Source organism: Myxocyprinus asiaticus, chromosome 29, assembly GCF_019703515.2.
Source record: "Myxocyprinus asiaticus isolate MX2 ecotype Aquarium Trade chromosome 29, UBuf_Myxa_2, whole genome shotgun sequence".
Lineage (NCBI taxonomy): Eukaryota > Metazoa > Chordata > Actinopteri > Cypriniformes > Catostomidae > Myxocyprinus > Myxocyprinus asiaticus.
Genome location: NC_059372.1, coordinates 33,332,380 through 33,353,771, shown reverse-complemented (window position 1 = coordinate 33,353,771; position 21,392 = coordinate 33,332,380). Strand labels below are relative to the sequence as shown.

At 37.8% G+C, this 21,392-nt stretch overlaps 1 protein-coding gene across 1 annotated transcript in view; it reads right to left on the bottom strand.

Moving 5' to 3' along the window:
* Positions 1–674: 674 nt before the first annotated feature.
* Positions 675–21,392, bottom strand: part of cntn3a.1 (contactin 3a, tandem duplicate 1) — a 139,790-nt gene continuing 119,072 nt past the window's right edge. The window contains exons 13-23 of the mRNA XM_051662872.1: positions 19,459–19,634; positions 17,831–17,948; positions 17,558–17,716; positions 16,388–16,537; positions 13,130–13,200; positions 8,731–8,965; positions 7,282–7,397; positions 5,899–6,085; positions 5,451–5,563; positions 4,929–5,097; positions 675–1,006 (exon numbers count right to left, since the gene is read on the bottom strand). Coding sequence (XP_051518832.1) covers positions 915–1,006; positions 4,929–5,097; positions 5,451–5,563; positions 5,899–6,085; positions 7,282–7,397; positions 8,731–8,965; positions 13,130–13,200; positions 16,388–16,537; positions 17,558–17,716; positions 17,831–17,948; positions 19,459–19,634 — 1,586 coding nt within the window. The 3' untranslated portion in view covers positions 675–914. The remainder of the gene's footprint in view (positions 1,007–4,928; positions 5,098–5,450; positions 5,564–5,898; positions 6,086–7,281; positions 7,398–8,730; positions 8,966–13,129; positions 13,201–16,387; positions 16,538–17,557; positions 17,717–17,830; positions 17,949–19,458; positions 19,635–21,392) is intronic.

Genomic DNA, 21,392 nt, shown 5'->3' with positions numbered 1-21,392 from the left:
AAAACGTAAGCATTAGGTCATAGGTTTTTCAATGAACACAGCTATTACCTATAGAAAGCACCTCAACTGAATATTAAAAGCTGGTCTTTTACAATTAAAATATTATTCTTTATACATCGTCAAAGTAATGGAATTGCAAATTAACATATAATCAAAAGTAATAATGACAATTTAAGGCTGTTCTGGTCCTGAGGATTTCTTACATACAGTTACTCATCGAAGAGGCACACACTAGCAAAACAAAGATCTCAGTTCTTGACTGAAGGAACGGCCAGCTCGAGACAACCAGTGAGCTCTTTTTCTGTATAGGTAAGGCCAGCAGCATTAGCTTCGTCGTTCAGACAGACAGGGGGCATGTCAACACTGCGGGACTGTAAACTCTGTCTGATTTGAGGACAGCTGATTGAAATGTGCTGATGAGCAAGATCACATTAGATAAAAGTCTTTATAATGAAAATGTCTGAGGTATGGCAGTAGAGATTCTCTTCAAAGGAGTTCATTAAATAGTCCCAAGGTTGCTATGGAAAAGGCATTAGTGTGGTTCTCCACTGCCAACCATTTAATGCATGGATATGGATTCATTTGAACCAAACAGATGTCCTTGCATGCGAATCCTTAATGTCATATGCACCAGTTCCAACTTGGAAACCACATGGATAATGTCTGTTTATATGAAAAAAAAAAAAAAAAAAAAACAATATCCAAAAACAATTCAATAGCTCTTACACCATTGTCTCGACAGCAGCTTTGGTGTCAGTAATCAAAACTGGGTTAACAAACTACCTCTTTTAAAAAAACAGAGGAAAACTTTCCACATGAACAGTCTCAGTTTGTAAAACATACTGAAAAAGGACAAGTGGGTCCACTTGTAGATGTTTGTATGGTTCTCTCCACTGTAGAGATTAGTTCTTCTGTCATAATAAAGTCCTGACCGTACCGTAGAGTGCCAGTGTTAAAATAACTGGTAGTGATTTCCTCTCTGGGGCAAATCCAATCGCATGTGCAACTGCAAAATAAAAAATAAAAATATATATATAAAATTTAGTTATTCAGTTAAACAAACAATAAAAACACAAAACAAAAGGTTTTTACATTTTCTAAAGAACATGGGAGTGGGACTTGCCCATATAAAACTCGCTGCCACAATGCTAAGGTGTTGTGGGTGATTAACAGGACATTACTACTTTATGTAGTTGCTAAAGTGTTCTGAGAGTTTAAGCACATTGCAGTGTGGTTGCTAGGGTGTTCTTGATGGTTGCTAGGGGGTTTCTTACTGGCCCACATCAAAAGAACCTACCCCCAAGTCAATATGATGTTCTGGTGCCTAGCTATGGGTCAGGTCCTTATTCAGTAGAAGTCTGTGGGATTTTTTCACCCGTTTTTTTGTCATCCACCAGGCAAAACCACAGAACAAATGGGACAGGATGAGTTACTATCCAAAGTTTAATACGTACTGTAGGGTTAGGGGTTTGTTCAAAACCCTAAACCTGAGTATTAGCCAACCCAATGTCAACGCATGGTCTGGACGTACATGCCTGTGGAAGTAACAAAGCTCAGTACTAGGGGTGTAACGGTTCACTCTCACGATTTGGTGTGGTTCACGATACTGAACTCACGGTTTGGTTCGTTTCACGATTCTTTAAATTAAGCCTGAATTTAGAAGTTACGATATAAAGTTTTTTTTTATTATTTATTATTTATTATTTTTATTATTTTTATTATTACTTTACAGACATATGCAAAACAGTTCCTTAAAAACAGTTCTACATTTCCTTAAAAATGTAGGTAAAAGTACTGTTCCTTCACTGCAAGAAATTATTTTCAAGACAAGTATTTTTGTCTTGTTTTCCTGTAAAATTATCTTAACATTCTTAAAATGTGATTTATTTACTTGTCAAGCAAAATGGAATAAGATATTAAGTCTTGTTTTAAGATAAATCTGACAAAATCTAGTGAACTTTAGATTCAAAACAAGGAAAAAAAAAACTGCCAATGGGGTAAGCAAAATAAACTTTTCTCTTTGAATTTTATTTTTCTTACTCCATTGGCAAACAGTTTTTTCTTGTTTTAAGTATAAATCTCACTAAATTTGATTAGATTTCTCTCAAAACAAGACTTAAAATCTTATGCCAGTTTGCTCGTCAAGTAAATAAATCATGTTTTAAGAATGTTTAGATATTTTTTACTGGAAAACAAGACAAAAATACTTGTCTTTTTAAAATCATTTTTTGCAGTGCAAAAGTGCTAAATAGTCCAACAGAGATGTACTTGGACTAAAAACAGCCCAGAATAGGGCAATGGTGACACCAAATGGAAATAGCCTATTAGCTACTAATTCTGCTTACTGAAAATACATTATTATGTTAGATACATACAGGTCACTGATTACAAACATTGGAAATATTTTAAATTAACATTTTATTTTTCTAAAATAGTATTGTCTCTCATTACATCTAAATATTTTTTTTCAAAAATACATATTTAATGGAAGTGCTTATGCAGTTAAATAATAATAATTTACTGATGAAATCAAATCAGACATGATTTAGGATTATATTCCCCCACAGCATTATTATACATAATATTCAAAATTATATATTGTAGATGAATATCTTAATGGCACTCTCATTAAACCTCTGTAAACTTTAATTTACTCTTGCGCAGTCAGAGTAGGTCAGTCTTCTTCAAACAGACATTAGATCCCTCACGCTGAAAAGGCACATCTCTTTCTCCCCCTGCTGATTTCAGTTTCAGTTTTCGCAGTTTCAGCCGAACTTATCGTACAACACCTGTGGCTGCTAGTGTGCAATCGCATTTTAGAACTCCTTGTGTGCAATAAAGTGATTTCCATTTGTATGCACACGTTACAAAGGCATAGGACGTTGCGCATATTGGATAGAACAGACGTTAAAATAATTGTTAAAAATTAAAAGAAATTGTCCCATCTCCACGATACGCATCGTCACGTTTTTGAACCGTGATGTATCATGCCACGATAAACAACCCTACTCAGTACTCAAGGGGGCGATAGAGTTACAGTATCTACAAAAGTCTGCAACAATAAAATGGATGTGTATTATTCAGGTAAGTTGCTATAAATATATTGACTTTAATTTACTTGCTCAGCAATATTCTCTTCAAACTGTTGCTCTGCCATGACAGTGGTTGATTTGAAAGATAAAACTAACAGTATAAGTGGACAGTTCACACTAATGCCACATTTTGGAACGCAACAATGCACAAAATCAAGCTTGCTAAGCAGAAATGTCTGTGTTAGCATACATCCAAGACAAGACTATAAATAATTATGACCAATTAATAGCATTATACCAATGTTATACTCTTAGTAGTCTCTCGGGTACTGAGAATGACAGTTTGTTGTACATTCATCTGTTTTTGTGGGCTCTCATGTGACTCCGAAGTCTGAACTCAGAGGCACATCGCTGACCACAAGTTGGACATGGAATGCATGATGACAGCACTTGACCAGGCTGTCTCAAGCTGGCGGGGCTGGAGGTCTGCCCACTTGAGGTTGGCCTTAAGGGTGTCCTTATACCTCTTTCCAAGGCGACCCAGATGGCAGCTGCCTTGTCTGAATTCGCCGTAGAAAAGCTGCCGTGAAATTCTGGTCTTATCCATGTGGATGACATGGCCACTCCATCGAAGCTGAGCTTTAAGAATCTTGGCTTCAATACTTGTTGTATTGGCTCTGTCTAGGATCTCTTGATTTGTGATGAGGTATTGCCAGAGAATGGACATGATCAACCTTAAGGAGCAGGTGAGGAATTGCTCCAGTTGTTTGAGATGTCTGTAATACAGTGTCCAGGTTTCACATCCATATAACAAGGAGGTGATCATGACTGCATTATGCATCTTGATTTTGGTGGCATGGCACTCCTGTGTTTCAGGACCTTGGTTCACAGCCTCCCAAGTGTCTGGCTGGATTTTTTAATCCTCATGGTGATTTCTTGGTCTAGGGATCCACCACAGGATATAGCGCTGCCCAGATACTTGAAACAGTCCACAATCTTCAACTACACGCCTTCTACAGTGATGTAGGGCTGTGGGGAGGAATTGTTCAGTGAGGGCTGGAAGAGGACTTCAGTTTCGCCAATGCTGACTGTCAGTCCAAATAGCTTGGAAGCTTCAGAGAACATATCGACCATGGTCTGTAAGTGGTTCTCTTGGTGTGCCATGAGAGCACAGTCATCATCAAATAGCGCCTCTCTGATCAGTCTCTCCTGAGTCTTGGTTTTTGCAGAGCAACACCTGAGTAAAGAACAAACTGAAAAGCACTGAGGCAAGGACACATCCTTGTTTCACACTGTTGGATATGCTGAATTTCTCAGATGGTTCGCCGTAAGAGAGAACTTCTCCAGTCATATAATCTTGGAACAACTGAATGAACCTGGTAAACTTCGCAGGGCAACCAAACTTCTTAAGGATGGTCCACATTGGTTCTCTATTTACTGTGTCGAATGCTTTGGTGAAATCGATGAAGACAAGGTAGAGGTTCATATTCTGCTCAAGGCACTTTTCTTGTACTTGTTTTACAATGGATATCATATCAGTAGTGCTGCAATCAGGTCGGAAACCGCTTTGTGATTCAGAAAGGTTTCCCTCTGAGATTTTTGAGATCAGTCTGTTCAGGATGGTGCGGGCTAAGGTTTTACCAGCAATGGAGAGCAAGGAGATCCCTCTGTAGTTTCCACAGTCTGATCTTGACCCTTTGTTCTTGAACAGGGATTGTGGCGTAACAAAAGTCAGGAGGCATTTCTTCTTCTTTCCAGATGCTGGTCAGCATTATACCAATGTTATACTACTGTATGTGTAATCACCAAAAAAATCAATTGATTACACGTGATGGATTTGGAAAAATATCAACGTACGTTTTTAGAGTAATAGATGTAAGGGCCATAAATTTAAACCTGCTATCCTGGGGATGGTAATCTGTTTGCTGCTGCTTCCCTCTCCTCCCTCGCTGACTGGTTTAATCTGGATGATGTAATCCTCATCCACAGGCAGAGACAGCTCAAGAGATGTGCTGTTCGTCTCCACCACGCTGGGATGACTCTGTCTGCTTTGCTTGTACATGACCTTCAAAATACACATCTGATTTAGAACTTAGTATATATACATTCAGACAAGGACCAATCAGATGCAGTAATTTTGCCACAACCTGATTTACATAATTAGGAAAGGTTCATGTATCAACATCCGTTTTTGTTTCTGGAAAACCAATCAACCCTAATCTTCACCCTAAATTCCGAGGCCAGTGATTTGTTAAAAGGAATGTTGCTCCATATTAGAGCCTGGAACAACATTTCTTTCAACCAATCACTGCCCTTTGATTTTAGGGGTAAGCTTTATGTTGATTGATTGATAGGAATGTCGGATCCTAATTGTGCAAATAAGATTAATCATGATTAGAAACATTAGTATGTTTATACCTTATAGCCCATAACTTCAGATTCATTCTCCAGAGCCTTGACATGATCCCACTTTAGGATGAGTTTGGAGTCTGTGGTGTTCCACATAACTTTAACTGGAGACTGGCTTGGTGCTGGATCGGGTCATGAAATAGAGAAAGTACACTATTCAAAACACCTGACTCCCATTCAGACCAATTTGAGAATACCTAACAGGTAAGCACTGGTGTATGAAATCAGTTTTTGAAAGCTGCTGACAACATGAATTCTTGCACAGTAAGACTACATTGTCAATAACAAATGCAAAAACTTCTGTTGAAAAATTTTACTCTGTATCTTTTAAACTAATGACAAAATAAGAACAAACTCTGAGACATGTTTCTCCTTAAGGTAAGAAATAATAACACAGAATGGCCTGGGCCCTGGGGCAGGTCTGTAATGTAAATCTGAAATATGATGTCACACTTACGGGGTCTCCTGGTGGTGACATTGACCACAGCACTATCAGGCCCCACGCCGGCACTGTTATAGGCTTTGAGTTTGATGTTGTATGTACTACTCGGGTCCAGCCCACAAATGACAGCTGATGTCTTGTTTCCAACAGTCCTCATCACACTGGCTGTGTCCGGCCTGTCCTTCACACTCCAATAACTCAGCTGAAATTCAAATAGTCAATGTCATAATCAGCATTATAAAATGTAATGTGTTCATTGATTCCTTCATTCATCTAAAGAAATAACACATTTACAGCTCTATTATATCCATCTAAAATTCTAGTGAGTCCTTTGTTCGTGTTTTGTCTTTGTAGTGTTGCTTGTTGTACTGCACTGTTAAAGGGATAGTTCACCTAAAAATGAAAATTCTCTCATCATTTACTCACCCTCATGCCATCCCAGATGTGTATGCAGAACACAAAGATTTTTAGAAGAATATCTCAGCCCTGTAGGTCCTCACAACGCAAGTGAATTTTGAAGCTCCAAAAGCACATTAAGGCAGTATAAAAGTAAGCCATTCGACATAACCTATATTGGTGAGAAATAGATCAATGTTTTAAAGTCATTTTTTACTATAAATCTCCACTTTCACATTCTTCTTTTGTTTTTGGTGATTCGCATTCTTCATGCATATCACCACCTACTAGGCAGGGAGGAGAATTTACGGTAAAAAAAAAAAAAAAAGGATTTCCTTTATGTGCTTTTTGGAGCTTTTTGCATTGTGAGGACCTACAGAGCTGAGATATTCTTCTAAAAATCTTTGCGTGTGTTTAGCAGAAGAAAGTAAGTCATACACATCTGGGATGGCATGAAGGTAAGTAAATGATGAGATAATTTTCATTTTTGAGTGAACTATACCTTTGAACACCATGCAAGAGATTTTAATAATGGCATAAATGTGCACTAACATTCTAATATTGCAACACTATGATTTAGAACATACCCCAGTGGATTCATTAAAATGCTTTATTTATGGGGGCCTGGGTAGCTCAGTGAGTATTGACACTGACTACCACCCCTGGAGTCACGAGTTCGAATCCAGGGCATGCTGAGTGACTCCAGCCAGGTCTCCTAAGCAACGAATTTGGCCTGGTTGCTAGGGAGGGTAGAGTCACATGGGGTAACCTCCTCATGGTCACTATAATGTGTGGTTCTCGCTCTCAGTGGGGCGCGTGGTGAGTTGTGCGTGGGTGCCACGGAGAATAGCATGGGCCTCCATGTGCACTCCGCGGTAACATGTTCAACAAGCCACGTGATAAGTTGCGTGGATTGACAGTCTCAGATGCAGAGGCAACTGCATTGGGAATTGGGCATTCCAAATTGGGGACAAAAAAAAAATGCTTTATTTATGTCTTTACCTCATAGCCCATTATACGTGTTTTGCTGGTACTCCATGGTAGAGGCTTCCAGCTGACCTCCACTTCTGAAGCTGACAGGCTCTTGGCATGGACACGACCAGGGGCACGACTTGGCTCTGTTGTTAGAATAATCATTAATGTAATGGTTACGCATCTTAAGGCTCATTATTAGAACCTAATTCAGCTACATGTCATAGAACTGTTTATACTTAAAGCTAAAGTGTGTAAACAGGCTTCCCAAATACTCCTATCAACCTTCCATTTATTCCCCTATCTAGTTTGGCAAACAGGTAGTCTCATCTAAAACTCCATTTGAGACACCATCTGTTGAGCCAGAAGTTAAAGGAATATTCTGGTTTCAATTAAGCTCAATTGACAGCATTTCTGACATAATGTTGATTACAACAAAAAATAATTTAGACTCATCCCTCCTTTTCTTAAAAAAAAAAAAAAAAAGGCAAAAATCTGAGTTGCAGTGAGGCTTTTACAAAGGAAGTGAATGGGGCCAATCCGTAAAGATTAAAATACTCACTGTTTCAAAAGTAGAGCCACAGGACATAAACAATAATATTAGTAATAATAATTTTAGTGTGATACAAACCTTTTCTGTGTAAAGTTATATCCAGTTTTACAACTTTGTTGCCATGACAATGTAATGTCAACAAACCCTAAAAACGACTGTAAAAATTATGATTTAAACAAATTTACAGCTCAGATAATACATGAGTTTTAACAGAAGAATTAATGTACAGGTAAGTGCTTTTATAAAATTATAAGCTTCAATTTTCTGTCTGTTGGACCACTCATTTAAACAGAGCAATGTTTAGAAAGTGCCACAGTGTAACTTAACACTCTTCAAGAAGTCAACCATTGAATTGCTTACTTTCAGTTGTCTCTACACATTAAAGGTGCTGTAAGCGATTTTAGCCTTTCTACTTCCACGAGACTGAGCCATTGGATTAGCCACGCCCCCTCTTTCCAAACCCCGCACTCCAAAGGTACCAAACGGGCTTTATTGAGACCGACATTGAGCAGAAACGGTTGTTAACGGAGACAGGTGAGATATCTTACAACACTTATTTCGGTAATATCTCTCAGGGAGTAGGAACATTTTTTGCGTACCTTTCCATGAAAAATATCACTTACAGCACCTTTAAACTGGGACAGGAGAAAGTATTTTGATGTGAAAATTACACAATCAAAAATAATTTTAAGATTTACGCATTTCATTTCAACAAAATACCATCAAATTGAACTGAGTAATTTTTATAAAAAAAAGAAATATTCAATTTCAATTTTGTTAACCGTTACATAATTTCATTTGATGGAATTTTGCTATAAAATTCAAATGCATAAATCTTAAAAATAGGCTTAAATATTTTAAGCGCACACTTCACCTTTAAGTTAATGGATTTATACTATGAATTGAGGTCAATAAGTTTGTTTTACCCTCCTCTGCTGAGTATATAGTGGTCATGGGTCCGAAAGAACCTTCTCCTCTGTTGTTGTAAACTCCCACTTTCACATGAAATGGAGAGAATGGAGGGATGCTCTCATTTTTGAAGATATATTGGGATGCATCAGGGGAGGTCACAGCTGCCTGCATCCAGCTCTGACCACCAAGAGGGCGAAAAGCCACCACATAGCCAAATCCCGGACCACATTGCAATTCTTCTGGAACTGGCTGGAGAAGCCCATATATACACACAAACATCAACACAACAGAGAAATGAAAGAGAGTGAGGAAATGTACAGTGGGGTCCAAAAGTCCACTTGTGAAAATGCTTATATTTTGCATTATTTTCTAATTTCAAAAAACATGTCATCATTACAAATGACATCAAAATCAGAATCAGCTTTATTGCCAAGTATGCTTACATATACATGGAATTTGTCTTGGTGACAGGAGCTTCCAGTGTACAACAATACAAAAACAACACAAAAACAGCAGCAAGACATAGATAATAATAAAAAATAAAAAATAATTATACACATACGTACAAACACACATATACATACATACACACATACACATACGTAGTGCAAATCTAATACAAATCTGTTATCTGTTATGTACAGTGCAAATACAATCTGTTATGTACATTGCACATTTTTTTTTCTCAGAGGAATGAAATGGCAGAAGAGGTTGGATGTGTTGGATAAATATAAAAAAGACTAAACTGTGTATTGCACATAGTTATTGCTCAATGGGGCAATTTAACTGTTCGTGAGATGGATAGCCTGAGGGAAAAAACTGTTTCTATGCCTGACGGTTCTGATTTTTCCAGCCTTTTTTCACACTCTGGAAGTGTATAGTTCTTGAAGGGGGGGGTCTCCCACTTCAGGTCCTGTGAGATGGTAGTGCCCAGGAACCTGAATGACTCCACTGCTGCCACAGTGCTGTTTAGAATGGTGAGGGGGGTCAGTGTTGGGGTGTTCCTCCTTAAATCCACAATCATCTCCACCGTTTTGAGTGTGTTCAGCTCAAGGTTATTTTGACTGCACCAGACTGCCAGCTGTTCAACCTCCCTTCTGTAAGCAGACTCATCGTCATCTCGGATGAGGCCGATGACATTGGTGTCGTCTGCAAACTTCAGGAGCTTGACAGAGGGGTCCTTGGAGATGCAGTCATTGGTGTAGAGGGAGAAGAGTAGTTGGGAGAGCACACATCCCTGGGGGGCACAAGTGCTGATTGTACAGGTGCTAGAAGTGAGTTACCCCTGTCTCAAAAGCTGCTGCCTGTCCATCAGAAAGCTGGTAATCCACTGACAGATAGACATGGGAACAGAGAGTTGGTGTAATTTATTCTGGAGTATAGCTGGGATGATGGTGTTGAAAGCCGAACTGAAGTCCACATAAAGGATCTTGCATATGTCCCTGGTCTGTCCAGATGTTGCAGGATATGATGCAATCCCATGTTGACTGCATCATCCACAGACCTGTTTGCTCGATTAGCAAATTGAAGGGGATCTAGAAAGTGTCCAGTGATGTTCTTCTGGTGGGCCAACACCAGTCTCTCAAATGATTTCATGACCACAGACGTCAGGGCGACAGGTCTGTAGTCATTAAGTCCTGTGATTTTTGGTTTCTTTGGGACAGGAATAATGATTGAGCGTTTGAAGCAGCATGGGACTTCACACTGCTCCATGATCTATTGAAGATCTGTGTGAAGATAGGGGCCAGCTGGTTAGCACAGGATCGAAGACACGCTGGTGAGACGCCATCTGGGCCTGAAGCTTTCCTCGTCTTTTGTTTCCGAAAGACACGGCTCACATCATCTTCACAGATCTTAAGTGCAGGTTGAGTAGCAGGAGGGGGAGGAGGGGGGGTGGTTGCAGGAGGTGTTGGTGTTTGTGTGAAGTGAAGGTCAGAGGAGGTGTGGGGTGTGAGATTGGGCCTTACAAATCTGCAGTAGAACACATTCAGGTCGTCAGCCAGTTGTTGGTCCACCACAGGGTTGGGGGTAGGAGTTGTTTTATGCCACTCCACACTGATGCAGGGTCGATAGCTGAAAACTTGTTTTTCAGCTTCTCAGAGTATCTTCTTTTAGCCACTCTGATTTCCTTGTTCAGTGTGTTCCTGGCCTGATTGTACAAGACTTTATCCCCACCCCTGTAAGCATCCTCTTTGGCCTAACGAAGCTGCCTGAGCTCTACTGTAAACCACGGTTTGTCATTGTTGAACTTTAAATAAGTCCTAGTAGGAATGCACATATCCTCACAGAAACTGATATATGATGTAACAGTATCTGTGAGCTTGTCCAGATTGGTGTCTGCAGCCTCAAAAACTCTCCAATCCATGCAAAGCAGGCTTATAGTTCCAGCTCTGCTTCATTGGTCCATCTCTTTACAGTCTTTACTACTGGCTTGGTTGATTTTAATTTCTGCCTGTAGGTGGGAAGAAGATGAACCAGACAGTGATCAGAGAGTCCCAAAGCTGCTCTAGGGGCAGAGCGATATGCATCCATTAATGTAGTATAACAGTGATCCAGTATATTTCTGTCTCTGGTGGGGCAGGTAATGTGCTGTTTGTATTTGGGCAGTTCACGTGTGGATTTGCTTTGTTAAAATCCCCATGAATAATAATGACTGAGTCCGTGTATTGTTGTTCTGTGTCTGTGATTTGATCAGCCAGCTGTTGCAGTGCTATGTTCACACACGCGTTTGGCACGATATACACACTCACCAGAATAAACGAGGAAAACTCCCGTGGTGAGTAGAACGGCTTACAGTTAATAAAGAGCGCTTCCAAATTAGGACAGCACATCCTCTTTACCGTTGTTACATATGTACACCAACTTTCACTGATGTAAAAGCATGTTCCACCGCCTCTCGTTTTCCCCGTTAACTCCGCGATGTGATCTGCTCTGAACAGCTGAAAGCCCGGCAGATGTAACGCACTGTCCGGAATGGCTTCACTCATCCAGGTTTCTGTGAAGCACAAGGCAGCAGAGGTTGAAAAGTCCTTGTTTGTGTAGTTCGTCCGTTTTGTTAGGAAGAGAGCGGAGATGGTATATGCTGCCGAATGTTCAGCAGTTCGTCCCTGGTAAAACTAACTGGAAAAATGTTACTAAACACTGGACAAACAAACAAAAACAACAAAAGAACTGAAGAGCTACACACTGAGGCGGCCATCCGTGGTGCCATCATTTAAAGGGTTATGAGATAAATGACATTATCAGCAAACCAATTTGATTTAAAAGTTGAATTGAAAAAATGCAATCTAGCTTGTATGGACTTCAAAATTTGTTCAAAACCTGATTATCCATGTTATACCAGCATGATTTGAGAATGTTCTTTGTGTGCTTCAATGGAAGTAAGAAAAGCTGACCTTTTGTGCAAAGGAGTTAAAGGAATAGTTCACCAAAAATTTAGATACTGTTATCATTTACTCACCCTCATATCGTTCTAAACCTGTATGATTTTCTTATGCAGAACACAAAAGATGTTTAGCGCTAAAAACACCTCAAGCTCTCACGTCAACACAAATGCCACTGTGAGCAAGCTTTTCTCATAATGCTCATGAATGCAGAACGAACCTCAAGATTTTCGCTGAAAAATTACATTTCGGATTGTTTCTCTGTATGCTTTCAAAAGACTTGGAATATGACGTACGAGTCACATGGACTACTTTTTTTATATTTTTGAGTCATTTTTAAGCTTTATGGTGAGGCACTATCCACTGCCATTGAACTGAAAAGGACCACAATATTCATTAAAAAAATCTTTTGTTGTGTTCTGCATAAGAAAGAAAGTTATTTGGGTTTGGAATGGCATGATGGTGAGTACATGTGTCAGAATTGTCATTTTGGGTGAACTATCCCTTTCAAATAGTCAATGTCAAAATTTGTTCACATTTGATTCGTAACCTAAAAAAATAGTGCAGATTATGAAATATTTCTAATTCATTTTACATCATAACTTTCCTTTGTTTTAAACTTTTCAAAAGCCTAAAACTGGTTTAAAAGAAATCTCAGATTTTCAGTGTGGTCTTCGACTTATGGACTCCACCATAACTGATTATTCACTTATTGAGTAAGACACAGTAGTGTTGTACAGTATTTGTCCCAGTATAAAAGCATACTATAAAATAAATTAAAAAAAAACCTTTTCACGGATCTTGAGCATATTTTTCACTTTATATTTTTAAAAGTAATTGCTAAAATCCATAAACACTTTTTCTGCCTCACTAGAGATAGTCTGTCTTTTTTAAACAAGGGCCGCTAAAATTACAGGCTAACCAACCTGACAGCATGATGGGCCTCTTTAAGATTCAGGCTGTTGGACAGTTTACAACTGACAGTTAACTTTGAACACTTAAATGTGCAAGCAAGAGCTTGCTGTGTTACCTCCCAAGTGATGACAAGCTCCAAGCGACTGCCACCTCCTCCACTGACTCTGGCTGGGGTTGTCCTTGGCACTGAAGCAAAAAATAGACTTTTTTCAGGCACTTTTACAAGACGAGACACACCAGAACTGCATACAGGGGAACTGTTTCCTCCATCTGTTTTGCCTGATGCTACTGAAACAGTTTTCTGGCTGCTACTTAGTTTTGCAGGAAACAATTTAATATATGGCTGCGGTGGAAAGAAAAACTTTTCAGTTTGTCAGTGTTTTGAAATCTAGTAGAAATGTAGCCTTATTATGACAATTCTGTATGCTTTACCAAACAATACTGTTGACAAATGTAATGTCTGTGAGAAGACTGTGGATTTACTTTTCAGAATATTCTGTCAAAACAATGCTCTAGACCTCGTTTCTATAAAGCATCGTAATCCTAAGTAGATCATAAAAACGATTGTGCGAATCATCTTATAATTGTGGGTTGTTTCCCAAAACCATTGTAACTTAAGTAATACTTGAAAATCATCGTAGATCTATGAGTGCTGTGGAGAAATCGTAGTGTTTATGAGCATCGTAAGGAAACAGACATGCAGTCAACTGCAGGAAAATCACAAAATTGCACTTATTACAATTAATACAGTTAATGTTGAGATTCTTACACTCAATTGAGTAGTATACAATGTGACCATGATACTTTAATTTTAGATTTTGTTTATTTATATTTAAATAGAATATAATTATATAGGTCTACTTATATCAGTTAGCCTCTATAGACCTATTTTTATTATTTAATGTATAATAGGCTAATTTAAAATAACTGTATATAATTTTAAATAAAGGCATAAATAGATACATGAAATAAAATAATAATAAAAAATGAATGTATGATAAAATAATTAAGCATAAATCAATAAATTACATGGATTTGTGTGCATGACCACGTAGTTGGTACAAAGTGGCAGCATGATTGTATTGCAAATTAAATTCAGAGGGATTAGAGATGTTGTATTTAAAGTGAAAACTGTCTATCTTGTCTCATCTTTCCACCTTCCTCCTCTTCTGCAACCTCCTCATCTTCCTCTCTGACACCCAAAGCGCTGATTCCCACACCGCAGAGTTGTTGTCATGTCACAGTATCATTTTGGGAGTAGATATCTGCTTGATCAGTGAATGCATGTACATGTATGCTTTGTAAGTGCTTCCATGTTCCATCATCCTTTTGTGCACTTGCAATAAGCCTGCTGCCAACATGGTAAAACTCATATTTGTTTTAGTCTTCACTGACCCTGCAGTTGCACTGTAACCCACAAATGAATGTGTAAAAGAATCATTGCAAACACACATACAGTATGATGAACAAAGCAGTAATTGTGTACAAATATTGGATCGTGCTAAACAAAATAATTACAAAACTATATATTTCATCATGTTGTTATTTAGATTGATTATTTAAAAGAATAACTTTAAACATCTCCCAGCGAGGTAAATTGCAAGTGTTGGGCCAGATGTACTCAAACAGAAAACAAAGGCAGGCTTACATACAGTCATAAAGCCTGACTGCGGCCTGTAGGAACACTCAACAACGGCATCAAAATCAAACAAAGGGAGTCCAAAACAGACTACAGATCCCATCAAGCCTTGCTCAATTTACATCTATGTGTGAAATTCTGAAGGATCGAACTCTCAACTCCTACTGGATGAAACGCACGACAGAACGTCCCTCAACCATGATGTCATCGAGAGTATAAAACTCCGGAAATTCCTTCTAAGCTTTGCTTCCAGCGACAGTATGAGCCGTGTCTAGTTGCAGCCCTGCTGCTTCCAGGTGTAGCCTCGTTGCCAAAGGAAGTAACGTATATACCATACAATCTCCATCTCACTGGAAGAGCCGAGATTTCTCTGTGTTCCACTGAGCACGCTAAAGGATCCGAAGGAGACCACTAAGCAATCCACGTCTCACCCATTTGCCTGCAGAAGTGAACAAAGAAGATTTCTCTTCCTTCTTCAACCGAGCCGACTTAGCTGATATCACCGCAAACCCGCCGAAAATCAACCACCATACCGTCCACCGACAAAGCGAGGAAACGGCCTCCCGTCATCACCCGAGCTTCGAGGAACTGAGTCGGAGTCAAACGATGGATGAACACACATTCTACCCATGTCCTCATATGATTCAAGAGGTTTACATCTGGCCAGAGGATAGATTATTATAGTGTGTTATTCTTGTGTATCAACGTTATTGCTTGTACAGTTTACGGACCACTGAGTCTGCTCATTGCTGCTAATAATACTCAAGGTATTACTGTAACTTACTGTTACCACGAAAGAGATTTGCTGTGTTGTCGTCCAACCACGTTGGGCTGTTTGTGCATTTCCGCCATCGCGGGCGAGACCGGCACACTGAGTTTATCCATTAGTGAACCAACAACCGTGGTGGATGGATTACGAGCTGTTCACCGCATCTCTCTGAGTGATAAAACTAACGGTTGCCTTCTCTCCCACAATCGCTAAAACCGACTTAGTTTTGAAAGTTGCACTGTCATGTTAAGTTCAGTTTTGGGAAACGCATATGAAGGAAAGAATGTATGTAACTTTCCACATAGAGAACGCTCTTAAAAGATCCATCGTTATTGGCATAAAACTCTGTAGATTCCCACAGAATTGTGACATCTGTCATTCATAAAAGTTCAATGCATTCCCCATCCCGTGCATGTTTGTTTAAGAAACATTTTGGCTAATTTCATGATGCTTTTAGCTACCAGTAAAAGTGCAGTACTCTCAGGTCCATTTAATATATTTTGCTATGCAGAAAATATGAAAAAAGTCCACAAATTCCATCAGGACTTGTTATCGGGAAACAAGGCCCTTAACAAACGGTGTGAGTTTGGGGCAGGATTATCTGTTTGTTTGACTAATGAGGGGGGTGTTTATAAACAATTCCATTTAGTCCTGGTGCCAAAATTACACACGTCACCTCTATGAGTTATGGAAATATGATACAAAGAAAGTGAATGGTGACTGAGACTGTCAGTCATAAACATTCTGTCTTACATCTCCTTTTGTGTTCCACAGAAGAAACAAATTCATACAGGTTTGGAACGAAATTAGGTAAGTAAATGATGACAGAATTTTTATTTTTGAGGGAACTATTCCTTTAAGATTCATTCAAGTAACACAGGCAAACGTTGGGAAAACAAGTAGCTGAATACATAGATCTCCACATCTATTCTAAACATAGGTAACCACAATAAACATGTACATACATGTGTCTTTGGTTTTGATTTTTTGTGAGGGCTTGCTAGGTTCCCCGGTGCCTATGGAGTTAGTGGCCAAGACCCTGAACTCATATTCAACCCATGGACTCAACTCCACCACACGAGCTGTCAGCTGGTTTCCTCCCAGAGACTCAGGAACTGAAAGGAGAGATAGTCAGGGGATATTTTATAGAAAATCTAAAACAATGAAATAATATCTAAAGAGACTTATTTGTCTTGGGTCTTCACTATTGGCAAAAGTCTGGTCCACTTTGTACAGTAGCTTATCATTGCCAAGAACCACAAACAAAGACTCATGTCAACTCGTAATAATTTCTAATAGATGATGAAATCATAAGACTTATGTTTCCATAGAGAACAACCAATCAACAAACAGAATTTCAAATCAATGCAATACAGGCATCAAATTTTAGCTAGACTCCTGTCCAGCACATTATTTTAAGAATGAAATGTTCAGTACATATATTTTGTCACTCATTACATATTTATGCGATACAAATGACTGATGTGTGTCAAAAACCTATAATACGCCTCCCTCGTCTTGCTCCAAACTCCAATGTTTTCTTTCTTCCGTGGTACACAACAGTGACTTTCATATTAAAATCATGCTTAGGTTTAAGTTTGTGTTAGAGGTTAAACTCAGATTTCATAATCGGAAGTTATAATAACATTGTGCGTTGGTTCCTGTTTTTGTATGAGCCAATTCTTATGATTTCACCATCTTGTACTATTATTATGACTTGACATGAGACCAGAAAGCACAGAAGAAATTAGCCGAAAATGTGTGTAGATTTTGTGATCAGATTTTCTGTACACATTATTCCACTGATTTAACTCGTGGATATTTAGTTTACTTGCTACTACGTACCACAAAACTCGAAAATATCTTTCAAAAATATGATCCCACCAACCTTTCAAACTTGAGTAAATCCAGTGATAAGTTCTGAGACTAGACTACTAGAAAACTGAGACTAGAGACTGAACAAAGGGTATGTCTCTAAATACATATGTTAATCATCATAATAAAAGCAAGGTTAAAAGACTGGAATTTAATGAATTGTGCCAATCTAATCTATACTCAGTAGTGAGTGACTACACAACACTCACGGATCATTATGAAAGGCAACGCATTTTAATCCTAAATCAGTTCCTGCACACCTGTTTTGGCAGCCTGCCAGCCGAGAGAGAAGGGGCTTCTGATCTGAATGTTGTATGCAAAGACAGGACTGTGGTTATCAGGGCCTGGTTTCCAGGACACAAAGGATGTGGTTTCTGTGACCTCATCAACCCTGATGTCCAGCGGTGGGGCAGGGGGACCTATGAGGAAATGGTTGAACATTTTTAGTGCTAGTGGGTTTCAAACTTTAACATCTAAGTTTTATCCAAGTGCTTTATTTTTTATTTTTTGCATTTTGCTCAGAAACACTTTACCTCGTACCACCACATCTGTTGCAATAGACGCACTGTCCACTTTAGTCTGTACGGCACATGTGTACCTTCCTGCATGCCTTAGCTGAATGTTACGAATCATTATGTCACCAGCAGATGTCTATAAACAAATGATGAGAACATAAACAGTCTATATATTTGATGTTTACAAAACACAAATACTTTCCAACCACTTCACTTAGCTCTTCTGACTCTGGTTTAATGATTATCCCACCTTACAAGCTGGCATCACTGGATAGTAGGGCTTTTAGCGTTACTGATCCAGCATTGTGGAATTCTCTCCCACAATCCCTGCGCAACCTCACCACCATACATGATTTAAAACCCTCCTGAAAAAACATATCTTTTCATGTTGTTACTCTGATTCTTAATTGTTCTTCTCTTCTGTTGTGACTAAATGCTTCTGTTTCTTCTTAGTTATTGCATGCTTCTCTGTTGAATACTCCTCTGCTTGTTATACAGTATACTGTTTTTGTACCATGCTAATGTTTGTCTCTTCTATATGTTCTGGATTTGTAAAGCGACCCTGAGTTTGTAGTAAGGCGCTACATGTATAAAAATGAAACTTTATTATTAGTAGTATTATTATAATACAATAAGGTTCTATTTGTTAACATTAGGAAATGCATTAGGTATCATGAACTCATGATGAACAACTTTTGTACAGCATTTATTAACCTTGGTTGATGTTAATTTATAAAAATGCAATTGTTCCTTGTTAGTTCATGTTACATTAAAAAGGCAACTTTTGATTTTAAAAACGAATAACTATATGGTGAAATTAACATTAACCAAGATTAATACATGCTATACAATTATTGTTCTTTGTTAGTTCATGTTAATTCATAATGCATTAAATAAAGTTAATGTAAACTATTAACAATTAAACAGTTAAATAAAAAAATAACTTTTAATTTTAAATTAAAAATTAATACATGCTGTAAAATTATTGTTCAATATTAGTTTATGTTCATTCTTAATGCATTTATTAAAGTTAAAACAACCTTTAACTTTAAATGAAAAATTTAATTAATTTTAAATTAAAATTACTACATACTGTAAAATTATTGTTCATTGTTAGTCCATGTTAATTCATAATGCATTAGTTAAAGATAACATATACAACTTTACATTTTAAATGAAAAATTAACTTAATTTTAAATTAAATATTAATACATGCTGTAAAAGTATTCTTCATTGTTGGTTCATGTTAACTAATGTTAACAAATTCAGCTTTATTGCAAGGTGTTGCTGAGTTTTGGTAGCTTTCACAAAATTGACAAACACAAACACTTAATATTTTAAGTGTAATATAATATTATAATATTTTAAAGGAATATAATGCTTTAAACCCTTCTTGTTCAGAGTTAACTTCATCGTATCCAAAAAACAGTGTATGAATGTTGCATGCAAATCTTGCAAGACTCTTTTCTGCAAAAAGTCTTGCGAGATTTGCATGCAACATTCATACACTGTTTATTTGGAGACCAAAAACAACCATATCCCCCACCCTACCCCTAACCCTGACCTTGGTAGTAGCAATGCAAATCTTGCGAGAGTTTCACAGACTTAGGTTTACCATCTAGACACGACCAAGGAATCTTACATACCCCACCAACTTTTTCAAAATATCCTCCATGGCTTCCAAAATTGATCAACTGCTCGTTGAAAAACCAGGTGAATCTCACGTCGAGAGAGGGGTCCCGAGACACCTGGCATGGAATAACAACACTCTCCCCGACTGTAACATCCAGCTGGGTGGCTTTAGAAATGATGATGGTTGGCTCTGAAATCACAATGAGATAGCTAACACATTTATATTTGCATATTACAAGTTATAGGAACCTTGATACATAAAACAGCAGTTGCTGTATAAGTAAATTATGGCAAGATTCTTGAAAACAGCTGGTAGCTCAAGATGAGACAGGTGTTAACCATTAGTGAACTTGTAACAGAGCTGAGACAGGCAGCGCATTAAACAATCCAGCTCTTTCACCACTAGATGTCACCATGATGTTATGTTCTAATCTCTTTCTGGGCACAACATCTCTTTTAAAGTAAAAGCCTCTCTATAACCTTTTTAGAATATTGCTTTATTTCAGTGAGTGAATAAAAACATCAGATTATACAGAATTATATCAAATAAATGTGCCTGTTCTTAAGATTATGTAAAATACCTTTTAGGGAGGTCATTCATTTTGGATGGATAAAATGCAAACACACATTTATAGCTATCATTTCACTAAAACACAAAATATTAATGCATTAAATTTATTTAGAGTTTTTAGAGAAGCTTGTAACTTATTTGATTGGTTGCTATATAATAAAAAATTATAAATCTATCAAAAAAAATTATACAAAAGCATTTCAAAATGTTAATTATAAAACAGATCACTCTGACTCAAAATTCTGTTCAGAAGAGCCGCATTCCTAGCCATTGTAAAATGACTATAAACACACCTGTGACTGTTCATTCCATTTTATTCCATGCTTTACTGGAATATCTACGTTACTTGGCAAGTACAAAAATTAAATATATTACTTAGTGGAAGAACTGACAATTCTGACTATTATTAAAATTAGATTTATCATATTCCAGATGCAGCCATAAAAGCAATAAGTCACTTGAGTGTTACAGTGATTTTATGACGGGTAGGGAGGTTTTAGTTTTTGTGTTGTGCCTCAAAACACCTTCACTGTGGTAAAAATCACTGTAATGCACAGTTTTGAGTAGCTTATTGCTTTAGTAATCATCATCCACCTTTTTCTTCATTGCTTCTGAACAACATTTTAAAACATCCAACAAAATATTTATCGTGTCTATCATTCCACCTCTTTGATATTCCTCTAATGAAGCTGATTCATAAGAGATGTCAAAGAAAGGGGGCAGGCTGACAAAAGGGTCATGCATTATTACATATGAATAAAACATGTTTTTCAGCTTTAATTACAAAAGTTGAATCATTACAGCGTAGCAATCTCTGGATATCCCTTGTGCTGAATTACTTATGCATTTCACTGTGTCGAGGACCTCTTACCGAGACACCTCTTTAACACAGCAAACACATGAATTTCACTGGAGCAATTTTTTTTAAACTGTTTGCAAATTAACATGTCAAATGAACATGTACAGTATTCAGGATCTTGCCTTTTATGTGAACATGAGAACGAGAGGAAAAAATGAAAGAGTTTCTATAGAAACCAATTTCAAAAACAAGAGGGACCACCAAACCGCTGTTTTAATACGATGCTGGTATTGTTCTCATTGCCTTGTTAGACAGGTGTAGAATCCACTGACTTGCAAAAAGACTGTTTTAGATCGATTCAACCTCTAATGAATCACAGCTTGGTTATTCCCACACATATCATGCATCTCTAATGCAAGCCAAATAAATCAATTCCCCATTAACCACAAGCACAGTTCATTTACAGGCTGGAGATAAGGAGCTTGTGTGTGATTTACTCTTAGGGGGCACAAGCTACAAATCTTTAGAACATAATTATTTTATGTCATACAAAATAATATTATGTAATTATGTCAAAA